The 13695-nt window shown below is 40.2% G+C and overlaps 1 protein-coding gene across 1 annotated transcript in view; it reads left to right on the forward strand.

Moving 5' to 3' along the window:
- Positions 1–13695, forward strand: part of LOC105890052 (receptor-type tyrosine-protein phosphatase eta-like) — a 51076-nt gene extending 37381 nt beyond the window's left edge. Inside the window, 16 exon segments of the mRNA XM_042707436.1 lie at positions 92–361; positions 713–1003; positions 1226–1363; positions 1714–1909; positions 2064–2182; positions 2274–2361; positions 2483–2530; positions 2647–2655; positions 2805–2892; positions 3061–3151; positions 3464–3537; positions 3643–3777; positions 4038–4154; positions 4351–4511; positions 5401–5536; positions 12292–13695. Coding sequence (XP_042563370.1) covers positions 92–361; positions 713–1003; positions 1226–1363; positions 1714–1909; positions 2064–2182; positions 2274–2361; positions 2483–2530; positions 2647–2655; positions 2805–2892; positions 3061–3151; positions 3464–3537; positions 3643–3777; positions 4038–4154; positions 4351–4511; positions 5401–5536; positions 12292–12423 — 2093 coding nt within the window. The 3' untranslated portion in view covers positions 12424–13695.

Here is a 13695-nt window from a genome sequence, read left to right on the forward strand (position 1 = left end):
TGGCTGTTGTGCTCAAACAACTGGAATCATGGACTGTGGACCTTTAATACATTACACATTCTTAAGTAATACTTTTTCCGTCTTCATGCAGGACCTGAGAGTGTCAAATCTTTAGAAGTTGATATTGTAAAAGAAACATACATGAGATGGAAATGGGCTCCTCCACCTGACTATAAAGATGGATACTACTATCGAGTGAACTTGACAAATGAACTTGACAATATTAACCTCACCGATGTTACAAATGACTTGAAATTGGAGTTCAAGCAGCTGATACCAGGAGCCCGTTACAACATCACTGTCACCACATTTACTTCTGATGGCACTGATGGATCACCGGTGAACAATTCCGCATGCACTGGTGAGCTCAAATTTCTCTCAAGTCTTGACCGAAAGGCTCTTAGTCTGAGGTGTTACATGAGACACCCAATACACATGAGGTTGTATGAATCAGTTATTCACTTTCCAGTTTCACAGCAGAACTGGGGTGATAGCTGGTCAGAGATGTATGTGTGTGTTCTGGACAGAGTAGTTCTCTGTGTTTTCAATGTGATTGATAAAGCTGGCACACCTTGAAGGGTACCACATGGGAGTACTTCAAACACACTGCAGAATGTGTAGTGTAACATGGATTAGCAAATATGGCTTATGCTAAATTGTGATTTACATGAATTCCTTTTATATACTGGTATACATTTTTTTCTGTTCAAAGATACTAGTGGACTCACAGAGGACCAACTTAAATGTGTTGGTAAAAACCATACACCTGTACTTGAATTGGAGTGGAAAAACCCTAAAGGACACAACTCTGGATTCAAAATCAAAGCCAAGACCAATGCTGAAGTCAATGTCCATCTTGGAGAAGAGAAAACTTGCAATGAAACATGTGTCTACCGCATAGAGAGTGATCTTACATACAGCACAGAATACAGTGTGACTATTTGGACAGTTGGATGTGGGAAATCGGGCATGATTACCACGACTTGCAAAACAGGAGTCACAGGTAGAATGCATTTTTTACATTAACTCAATCAGTAATTACTTATTTGTATTTGGATGATGCCACTCAGTGTTGGACAAGAGAGGAAGAGTTAGGCCTGTTTTTGGTTAAACTGTTGACTGGTGGAAGTAGTGAGTTATGAAGGAAGATAAGATATTAAAGAGCTAATAAGTGCTAACAAGTGAAATTTAAATAATTACCTTATACACCTCTCCCCTTCCCTAGTACCACCTGTTGTGTCTGACAATGAAAAGGTAGAAATTCGCCCACCTTCCCACAATGAAGTTGAGCTGATTCTTGATCCCATTTTCCTGAATTCTTCAAATGGACCTATTCTGGAATACGGTGTCCTGGTGTCGCAGAGTATGTGTTTGTTTTCTCAGCCTACAGCATGTGATGCCTGTGCTATTAACACACTTGAACACTAATCATAAGAGAGACATAACTTTGATTTAAAGAGGTCATGGTTTAGTTTGTCATCATGACAGCAGCAACAGTGGTATGTTACTTTTACCTGTAACTGAATTATTTTATGACATGATTGTAAGTAAACATCAACCATTTTGAGAGCTTTCCTGACTGGGCACCAACTCTAATGACAACTTTTGATAAGGCATATTAACTCCCATGACATGTTTATATTAATATTATAAGTTCAAGCAAGGTGCAAGTATAAATATTTGCTTTCTGTAATTTGTCACTCTTTTGTACAGGTGAAAACCCCACTTTCAAGAAAGATGATTTAGTTAACTCTTATGATGATTGGCAGAAACATCAGGATTTAAACTACCTTGCCGTTTTAAAGAAAAATGAAATTAAAATGGACAAGATCTCTATAATTGTGGGAAAAGACAGCCCTTTGCGGGAAGCATACAGAAATGGCCCTCTGACCCCTACTAAAACATACAGGTATTGAAGTGGCTGAGCGAGTTATAGATGGAATTAGCAATGATGATAGTAGAGATCCTGTTCCTTTCTTACTTATTATTCTGTCTTAATCTATCTGTTGTCTTTCTTTCTCTACTCTTTCTTCTAATTTCATTTGTCCATTATTTCTTGTTAGTTTTGCAATTGTCACCTGTACTGCCCTGCAGATGAAAACAGATAAACATGTGGACATTCATGGCTCCATTTGCTCCATATCCGGATTTTACAAGACTGTATATCTTAAACAAGACCCACGTATGTCCTAATCCTCTTTTTCAGGCATTCTATTTATCTTTAGTCTCTGTGTATGATGCATAGTCTGCCTAACAATGACCTTTGCCCCCAGTGGTCATCACCACGGCTGTTGGAGCCACCTGTGGGATCTTGACCGTCTGTCTATGCATTGCTATAGCTGTCTTCATCTTCTTGAAGAGGTGAGTAGTCCTACACCTACGCTTCTGATAATCCTACCATCTGCTCAACCTTCTGGAGCAGGTGAAGCATATTGATAAAGGAGCTTTCTTGTTAATTTTCTACTTTTTCCATTTCTTCCAGGAAATCTTCTAGAAAACCTGCTTCTGACATTCCAATTAATACCATCAGGTGATTGTTAAATTTCCACAGTTGATAGATAATTGGCAACATTTTCAAAGAATACCTTCTGTTGAGCTGCTGAAGAGATAACACTCATTCTTGTTTTGTCTTTTGGTTTGTTACAGAGCAAAAACGTGAGTCCCCATCTATTCACATACTATCTCCCAGTACTATATATATATATGCTGTCAAAACACATGATGTCACAACACAGATATACAAGTATACACACCAGCATATTATAAGACACATAATGAGCATTTCTATCTGTCTGGTTAAACAGTAGTGTGCCTGTGCGGGTTGAGGAGTTTGACGCATACTACAAGAAGCAATCTGCCAACACCAAATGTGGCTTTGCAGAGGAGTTTGAGGTAAAGTCAAACTAACATCAAAGTTTCAGAAGTCCTCTGGAGCACTAACCAAAGTAAAACCTGAACTTTCAGAACGATGCTGATTTCAAAGCAAATAGTTTATTTCTTCTATTAAGTTTCTTCTGAGGGAACTGAAATAATAAGACGCTTTTTTCCACTTCTGAAAAGGATCTGAAGCCAGTTGGTACGGCCCAGTCTACAGCCACTGCCAGTGCATTGGAGAACAAATCAAAGAACCGGTACAGCAATGTACTGCCATGTAAGTGAACATTTGGAAAGTTGTGCTCTGACAGGATAGAAAAATATCATCTAGCACTGTCCTGCTGAATCTTCAGGGCTGTGGTACTTTCACTTACTTGACTAATCAAAGCTTTTTAAAGTTTTAAACAACAATATTATTTAAATTCATGTGGCTACTAGGATTTATTTAAATCAGTGTTATGATGATAATTTGTCTTAAAAGACACTAAAATCCTGCTGATATAAATTATACAGTCTGTACATTACATTACAGGCTGGTGCTGTTTCCTTGTCTGATGATACTTTAATGCCATCTATTCTTACCATGCAGATGAGCCATCCAGGGTGAAGCTATCCATCCTTGGCAGCCAGTTTGATGACTACGTCAATGCAAACTACATTCCAGTAACTCTTGAACCATATTTGGTCCTTCCTCTATGTCCTTGCCTATGTCAATAGTTGGTAGTGAAGTTGATGTGAAACTGAGAGCTCTGTGGTGTGGCTTTGCAGGGGGCAAACTCCAGGAAGGAGTTCATCGCAAGCCAGGGTCCTCTTCCTGCCACAGTGAATGACTTCTGGAGGATGATCTGGGAGAAGAACATCAGGACTATAGTGATGCTGACCAGGTGCAACGAGCAGGGACGAGTGAGTTCACACTGCAAACACACATGAATACACACACACAAAACACACATGCAGCACACACATGCAACAAAATAGACTCTGAGCAATGGCGGGGGCAGAACCTGAAGAACACACACATACACACTGACCAGAAACACATGTGCTATAGTGTTAAATCACAACAAATGACTGCCAATCAAATTTTTAAACAACATAACTACGATGAACTGGTCATTTACATTGTGTAAACTGTAACAGAGTTAGCCCACTCTCCTGTCTAGGTGAAATGTGAACAGTACTGGCCGGCTGAGAGTAAGCACTACAACAACATCATCGTCAAGACAACTTCTGAAATCACTCTTGATGACTGGGCCCTGAGAGACTTTGTGGTCAAAAATGTGAGTTCCTCCTAATGCATGCAGATTTAGATTGAGATGAAGTAAAAGTCATGAAAACTATTTGAAACATACAGACAAAACATTAAGCATAAAGAGTTATGTTATGTCTATCCATCACAACCGTATTCAAAGGCTCAATCAAAATGATAATGTAAAGAAACGAGAGCTGTTTCACACACAATGCATCTGATTCCAGGTGAAGACTGCAGAAACTCGTTCTGTGCGTCAGTTCCACTTCACAGCCTGGCCTGATCACGGCGTCCCTGCAACCACTGAGCTCCTGATTAACTTCCGCCACCTCGTGAGGGAGCACATGGACCAGTACTCCCTTCACTCCCCCACCGTGGTGCACTGCAGGTGGGTCTCATAGACACACATGACTCAGACAGCATGTGTACAGTAACTCAGGACTACTACATTCTAAATCACAGCGTTTCAGAGAAGGGTCTAGAATGTACAACCAATGTTCCTGTATCTATTCCCCATGTGTCTGTTATTCATGGCTCAAGGTTTTGGCACCAGCAATTATGTGGATTTATTCACACACTATACTCCCCCACCTTCCTTCTTTCAATGTTTTCAGTGATTACTTGGGGTGTTCACAGTAAGACCTTATGACCTCCCTGCCATGCTTTCCCTGCTAATACTACAGATTTGAAACAATGTAATAACATGATAATAACAGTAAAGTAATAGCAAGTGATGAAGTTATACTTTCATGTACATTTACATTTAGTCATTTAGCAGATGCTTTTATCCAAAGTGACGCACAAGGGAGAGAACAATCAAACTACGAGCAATAGAGACCTAGTGTAACAATAAATACATAAGAAATAAAAAAGTGCAGGAATGTAACTACTGTACTGTAAGTGCGAGTTAAGTTCTAGTTAGAGGAGATAGCATTAGAGGAAGGATAAGGAGAGGGAGAAAAAGGAAAAGGAAGGGAGAGGAAGTGCATGTTAGGAAAGGAGGTGCTCTTGGAAGAGTTGGGTCTTCAAGAGCTTCTTAAAGGTACTTACAGTTATTAATAATACTATTTCAGGGCATTTTTCTGAGCCATAGTTAAGGCCAGAATGAATGGGCTCTGATGTCCTTTAATAACATATACATAAATAGGAAATATGTTTTGCTATGTAAATATCTGCAAAAAAGTATATCTGATCTAGTACTACCATTTAACTTCCCTAGCATTACAGCAGACATTTATGAATTGTAACCGTGTTTTCTTTTTCTGCCAATTCCTCAGTGCTGGAGTGGGTCGTACAGGAACCTTCATCGCCATTGATCGCATCATCTTCCAGATCGAGCGTGAAAGCATAGCGGATGTGTTTGGCATCACCTATGACATGCGTATGCACCGGCCGCTCATGGTCCAGACAGAGGTAAGAGAGCCCAAGCCAATCACAAACGACACAGACAGTAGGATATACCTGACGCAGATCTGTACCTGAAAGACCTGGCAGCACACCTTCTATGCAATTGGACATTACAGTACTGACAGTGGGATATAGCTGCCCCAGATCTGTTACCAAGTCAGCTGCCAGATAGGATGTTAACAAAATGCAAAACACAGAATGTTACATTAGTAATGCTTAACATAGCAGTCCCTTGTACCCCCGAATAATAACTTTAAACATTAATAACATTAAATGTTGGACACACATCTAGGGGTGTTACGGTGTCTCTACGAGGGATTCCCAACCCATGTCTTTACAGTTTCCTTAAGAAACACCTTCTTATGTATACTTTTAAGAGGCTGAATGTCGTGGGTTTGAGCATGCGTGAGATGATTATGATGAGCATGTGTCAGATTGCAGCTCAGGTGATTTTTATTGGAAAGAACATCAACAGGAAATACTATGCATGTCAAAATAAAAGTTCCCAAATAAGAACAGCTGTAAGGTAAAAGTAACTTATAAACTTGTATTTGCAATGGAAAAAAAGAACGTCCTTTTATACCAATGTTTTTTTATTTATTTAATGAAGCACACAATTTATTCTTGGTTTCATACTGCCGTCAACACGTACGTCCAGACACTTGCAGAACATTTGAAGGCTCTAAAATGTTTAAATTGAAAACTGCGTTGAGGTATAGATAAGAGTGGTCCAGACCAACCTTATGGACATATATCTTAAAGAACGGATAGGAGAAGGACGCTATGGGAAACCCCTCGATAGATTAAGGTGCATCTTACTTTATGAATGATGTAGCATTAAGAAGGCTCTAGGAAACACGTCCCAGGTCATGTATATGCATAGATAATTCCACCTATACTATAGGAATCAATATTTCATATATAGTAGTACTGACAGATGAGAAGGTGGATGGATGGGGACTTACACTATTGCTCTGTAACACAACAAAAGACGTGAAGTGAAATACTGAGTTCAAGTGAAAGGAAATCCTGTTGAAAAGGGAGTATCTCACTCTGATCAGCAAGGGTGCATTTCTAAATAACAGTGTCAATGTTTCCCAAACCATCTCTTAAGAGTTCCCCTCAGAGAAACCTTCCTAGGTATACCTTAAGAGGCTGAATCCATGTTTCTGAAATTAGATTAGAGATTATTGTCTTTCGCATATGTTTGAGCAAGCATGAGATGAGCATGATGGGCATGACTCAGATTGGAGTGCAGGTGATCATCATTAGAAAGAACTTCAACAAGAAATACTTCTACCCAAATACGGACGGCTGCAGGCTAGATGTTACTCATAGATTTGTATTCTCAATTCAAAATGAAGGGCTACATCATTTATGCCTATGTTTTTATTTTGTATTTAATGAAGTACAAAATGCATGCTACACATATCTTGGTCTGACATCTCAGACAGTGGACATATCCAGACATAAATACAACATTTGAAAGCTGTACAAGGTTTATTTTATCTGAAAACTGTGTTAAGGTATATGTAAGAGTTGTCCAGGCCAACCTTTCGAAAGTATTTCTTAGAGAAGGTGTACCTTAGCTGAGGACATTCTGGGAAACACCTTGAAATGATAAGGTACAGTTTAATGTATAACTTACGAATGAGGTATCAAATCAAATCAAATTCAAATCAAATCAAACTTTATTTGTACGGCGCATTTCATACAAGGAAGTAACACAATGCGCCTCACAGTAGGAAAGAAAAGGGGGCGGGGGTTTACAAACACTTGTAAAAAAAAAAAAAAAAACACACAGATTTTCAAGAGATAAATAAATAAAATAAAATAAACGTACTAAACGCACTGGCACCGTAAAGGACTACTCAGCACGGTCATCGTCAAACTAAGCTGCTGGGGGGGATTACAAACACTTGTAAAGAGACACAGATAAGTAAATAAATAAATGGTACATTAATGTTAAATAAATACATTTTACAAGTTACAAAACACTTATAAAAAGACACAGATTTTGCCAGAGATAAATGAACAGGAAATTACGTACTAACCGCACTGGCACCAGCACTCAGCACAGTTATCGTCAAACTAAGAGACAGCTGCTGGGGGGGGGGGGGTACAAACACTTGAAAAGAGACAGAAATAAGTAAATAAATAAATGTTCCATAAATGTTAAATACATTTTACAGTGAGTGATAAGCGAGATCAAAGAGGTATGTCTTAAGTGCATGTTTAAAGGTTTCAACCGTTTCGGCCATTCTTAGGTATTCTGGCAGAGTGTTCCAAAGGTTGGGGGCATAGAAACTAAAAGCTGCTTCCCCATGTCTCTTTGTCCTGGCTTTTGGAACTGTTAGAAGTTCAGTGCCGTAGGACCTCAGGGATCTACTGGGTGTGTACCTTGAGAGCATGTCTGTTATATATTCAGGTGCATGACTATGGAGTGATTTATAGACTAGTAGGAGAACCTTGAAATCTATTCTCAAACTAACAGGTAGCCAGTGCAGTGATTTTAATACTGGTGTGATGTGCGCTCTCGTGCTGCTGCATTCTGTATTGTTTGTAGTTGACTAATGGCTTTTTTTGGTAGACCAGACAAAAGCGAGTTACAGTAGTCTAGCCTGCTCGTGATAAACGCATGCATCAGTCTTTCGGTGTCAGCCTGAGCGAGAAACGGTTGCACCTTAGCAATGTTTCTCAAGTGATAAAAAGATGTTTTAATTATATTTTTGATATGGGTTTCAAAATTGAGATCTGAGTCAAGTATGACGCCTAGGTTTCTGGCTTGGTGCTTGGTGTTAAGTGCTAGTGTTTTTAAGTGTGCAGTTAGTTTCTCTCTCTCGTTTTTTTCACCAATGACTAATACCTCTGTTTTATCTTGGTTTAGCTGGAGAAAGTTTTGTGACATCCATACATTTATATCAGAAATGCAATTTACCAAACAATCAATAGAGCTGTAGTTGTTGGGTGTTACAGAAATATAGAGCTGGGTGTCATCTGCATAGCTATGATAGTCGATGTTGTGCCTCCCAATTACACTACCAAGGGGTAGCATGTATAGACTGAAAAGTAAGGGCCCTAAAATGGATCCTTGAGGGACCCCACAGGTCATACAAATGTTTTTTGAGCTGTGGTCTCCGAGGGCGACAAAGTATTCCCGGCCAGTTAGATAGGTCCTAAACCAGTTTAGGACCGGACCAGTGAGGCCAACCCAATTTTCAAGTCTATCAATAAGGATATTGTGATCAACAGTATCAAAGGCTGCACTCAGATCCAGAAGGGCCAAGACAGATAGTTTTTTGGAGTCAGCATTTATCCTGAGATCATTTACAACCTTGACTAATGCCGTTTCTGTGCTATGATTGGAGCGAAAACCAGATTGGAAGGTGTCAAATGCACAGTTAGCATCTAGGAAATTATTTAACTGTTTAAAGACAATTTTTTCCAGGATTTTGCTTAGAAAGGGAAGGTTAGAGATGGGTCTAAAATTGTTTAGAGCTAAAGAGTCTAAATTGCTTTTCTTCAGGAGGGGTCTCACCAGGGCAGTTTTAAGTTCTGATGGGAAAATACCTGTAAGCAGGGAACAGTTTATAATGGCTAGAATGTCCTTAGACACAGAGTCAAAGATGGTCTTAAAAAATTTGGTGGGAAGGGGATCAAGAGGGCATGTAGACGGCTTCAGTTGTGACACTACTTTGCTCAGCATTTCTATATCAGCCAGTGCAAAAAAGCTCATACTGTTACAGCATGGTGGAAGGGGATCAGAAAACAAGACATTTGGAATTTCTTGAGCAATATTTTTCCTGGAATTGGACCCTGGAATTGTTAGAATTTGTAGATATCAAATTAGAGAAATGATCCTTCCTAGCATTTCTTATTGCTTTATTAAAGACTGAAAGTTTATCCTTAAAGATATCAAGGTGGACCTGTAGCTTGGTCTTTCTCCATGTACGCTCAGACCTTCTGCAGGATCTCTTAAGTTTAATCATTTCCTCATTTCTCCATGGAGCTTTTTGTTTGGCTAAAACCTTTTTATGTTTCAATGGTGCTACAGAGTCAAGTGCTGTCCTTAATTTTGTATTTAGAGTAGTTACTAGATCATTAACACATGATGGCCCCGTATCTGGGTTTTTTGTACTAGTTATGTTCATCATTACTTTGAAATTCTCAGCTGCTGCAGAGTTAAGATAGCGTTTCTTAATAAAACATTCAGCACTATTTCTAACTTTAGGTACCAGTGCTGTAAAGAAAATACAAAAGTGGTCAGAAAGAGCAAGGTCACAGATAGACGATATAACAGTTGTAAGACCCTTTGTAATAACTAGATCAAGGGTGTGGCCACGGTTGTGAGTGGGTTCAGTGATGTGTTGTGTAAACTCCATGGAATTCAAGAGATTCATAAAATCCCGGGCCTTTGAGTCGTTCCCATTATCAACATGTATGTTAAAATCACCAGTGATAATAATCTTATCGTAGTTTGTGTGTATAATGGAGAGTAGTTCTGAAAAGTCTGTTAGAAAAGTGGGACATTGCTTGGGTGGCCTATACACAGTTACTGTCAGAACAGGAGGCTGGCACTTTAGAACTATGGCATGATATTCAAATGAGGCAAAATCATCGAAGGAGATGCTCCTGCAGCACAGGGCATCCGTGGTTATGGTGGCTGTCCCGCCCCCTTTTTTACCTGTTCTAATGGACTGAAAAAAGCTATAATTGGGAGGGGATGCTTCAATAAGAGCTGCAGACCCATTTTTGTTTAGCCAGGTTTCTGTTAAAAACATACAGTCTAATTTACGTTCACATATAAGATCGTTAATGAGAAATGTTTTCCCTGATAGTGACCTAATATTTAGTATTGCCATTGAAATATTTTCTGGATATAGTGTCTCACAGGAAGGAGGAATATGCCGGGGTATAGATAGAATATTTGCTGGGCTTCTATTGTTTCTATTGTATCTATGGCCTTAAACAGTGTTATTAGAGTTACTACCTGGGGGGCATGAGTCTGTGATGTTTTCTACAGGATGTCAGTGCCTTAGGGTGGTCTTCATGTTGTCCGACAGCAGACTGGCTCCGATCCGGTTTGGGTGGAGGCCATCATGCTTCAGCAGGCTGGGCCTCTCCCAGAACAGGTCAAAGTTGTTAACACAGTCAATGTCTAATGAAGCGCAGGTCGCTCGCAGCCAGGTGTGGAGGTTGAAAAGTCTTGACCATCTCTCAGCGCCTCTCCGGTAGGTAGGGAGAGGCCCAGAGATGACGATCCGTCTTCCTGTGTCCATGAGGGTAGTGAGGAGGGCTGTGAAGTCTGCCTTCAGGACTTCTGTCTGTCTTGCTCTGATGTCGTTTGTGCCCACATGTACAATTATGGTGCTGACCTTGGTGTAGCCGGCGAGGATGCTTGGGAGTCTACGTTGAATGTCATGGACCCTCGCTCCGGGGAAGCAGTGGACCTTGCAGGGACCGCTTGGTGAAGGGGGGATGTAGACATCTCTGATCATGGAGCTGCCAATGACAAGGGTGGAGGTTGTCATGTCAAGCGGGAGAAGCCGTCTAGGGGATGCTGACTGTGTTGAGGGCCCAGGATGGGAAGCAGGGCGGCGTGGGCGATGCTGGATGTCAGTGTGATGCCGTTGTTTCTCTGGAGCCGGTCTGCGGGGGCGTTGCAGGGCGGGCTGAGGAGGGGTGTCATCAAGCCCAGGGGGCTCCTCCTCATTCATCAGTGTGGTGTAGCGGTTTCCCAGTTTCAGGGGCTGGCCTGGCTCAGTGTGTCGTCCCGACCGCCTTCCATCACGCTTGCTTCTGCCAGCTGTTCTCCATGGTGAGGAGTGGAGTTCACCGGCAGGGTGGGCTTGGTCCCCACCAGTGGCCAGGGAGCAGTGGTGTGGTCTGGGTTTGTGTTCATGCAGGGCAGAGTGGAATCGAGATGTCCAGTGTGTGTGTGTGTGTGAAGAGGACCCACAGAGACAATGGAGTCAATGAACTGCTCATCCAGCTTGATCTGGTAGAGGTTCGCTAACCTGACTTCTAGTTCTACTACCTTCTGTCTGAGCAGGAGGCAGGAGTCGCATCCAGGTGCACCACTGAGGGAAGGCATCGTGGCGATGTCAGATGAGAGGCAAAAACTTGAGTTTATGTGTTTTGTTTGCTACGATGTCGCGGTGACTCGCGGTGAGGTAGTCAAACGTTAAGCTTTAGCTGGTGTTTGCTTGCTAGGCTTGCTAGCTGTTCAGAGTCAGAATGAGAACAGGTAGTGTTAATTTAATTTAGCGATCTATACAACTCCAAGCTCACAGGAAGAAGCAAAAACCTACTGTTTGTAGGATAAAATTCTTCTTCTGCCTTCTGTTAAAAGAACGACAGCGCCTTCCGCTAACCTGCGAGTTGGCAGTTAAGTTAATTGTAGGTGTCTTTCACGGGTTACCTGGAGATTAAGATGATAGTCCAGCAGAGAAATTCTTAAATACCGATGATGAATCCGTCGATAAAGAACGAGAGTCGGGGGTTTAATCCAGTAGAGGTTAAATTCAGTAGAGGTTAAATCCAGCAGAGGTTAAATCCAGCAGGGTAGTGTTAAGAAGGCTTTGGGAAACAAACCCCTGATTCAACAGTGGAGATGTTAAGGGAAATAAGATAGGCAATGGTACAGCATCATGTCACCAGCTAAACGTGTGGTGCAGTTGGAGTGAACAGATGCACTAGTTCAACTCTTTTGAGAGAAGCCTGAAAGAAACATCTGAAATTTGACATTGTTTTGTTCACAGGACCAGTATGTGTTTCTTAACCAATGTGCTTTGGACGTCATAAAGTCAAGAATGGGCACCAATGTGGACCTGATCTACCAAAACACAGGAGCAATGGACATTTACGAGAACCTTAAGCCTAATTTACCATAATTTAAGACTGTATATGTATGGTGATTCATACATTTAACAGAACTGGATGTCCATTACACAACTTCATTTAATTGTTCAACAACACAGAAATATATTTATTCTTCTAAGGATTTGTAAATATTTATTAGTGAAATGGAAGGATAGTTTGATAGAAGAATACATACAGAGGGAGAGATATAGAGAAAGAGAGGACGAAGTAATTGTATTAGGGCAGAATATCTTAAATGTATGTAGACATTCAACATAGACCAGGTATGAATTTTTATTAAGATAAGATTGTAGAGCTTAGAGTTTTTGTGGGCTTTTGCGTTTGGTGGTTTGCGTTACTGTATCCTGCCTTACTGTCTATGCACTGATTTACTAATAACTGCCTAAAATTGTTACTGTGAGATGTATATTTTCCTTTATGCTGATACACTTCATGCTTCTAATGTACTTGCACTTAATGACCACTGGGGGGGCATGTCTGTTAATAATGAATAGCTGTTTCACTGTAGGTACACTCCTGTTTCCTCTCAGAGGTGCAGCGGTAGAAGGTACAATTGTGTCATAAGTTTTATGTCACATGTTTTATATGTTTTTAAGCTGTTGCTCCAATCACTCCCAAGCTATGACTCCAATTAATGTACAATACATTTCAATACATTTTATTATTTGTTTTAAAATAAAATCATTAGCAGACATATGACACATCATGAGATGTAAACTTGAAACAGGTTTAAGAAAGCCATGGAAGGATTCAAGAGATTCCTCTTTTAAGTGAAATGGCAGGTGTTTTCACAACATCACTTGTCGCAGAATAAATAGAACCTTCAGGAAGCTATAGAGTCATCTTTGCATAGACTACCACTTCCAGGAATAAGCATGAGAAAAGAATGAGAAATCCTTTAAAGAAATACATTTTAGTGTTAAAATATCATTATTCAACATAAGTAAAAAGAAGATGTTTGTTCACTTCAAACTAAAAATAGGCATATTCCTTTGATTCCTTTTCATTGTATAGCACACAGTGTTTATTTTTACGCAAATGCAAAAGTGGTTTTTACTTTAAGTGATTTTTTGTATGTAACAGAGATACTGCTGAAGAGTTAACATTTTAGTTTTGCTTTTGGTAAAAAAATGATGGCTTTATTGTAAAATTCTGTTTTGTATTCTTGTTTGAGCTTCCTTTGCACTGCAGACACTTTTACAATATTTTTTACTTTTTCATGTACATTTCCTACTTCTATTACTGTATTGACAGGAGAAAAATAAAATTCAGAATTGATAAGA

Source organism: Clupea harengus, chromosome 3 (genome assembly GCF_900700415.2).
Source record: "Clupea harengus chromosome 3, Ch_v2.0.2, whole genome shotgun sequence".
Classification (NCBI taxonomy): Eukaryota; Metazoa; Chordata; class Actinopteri; order Clupeiformes; family Clupeidae; genus Clupea; species Clupea harengus.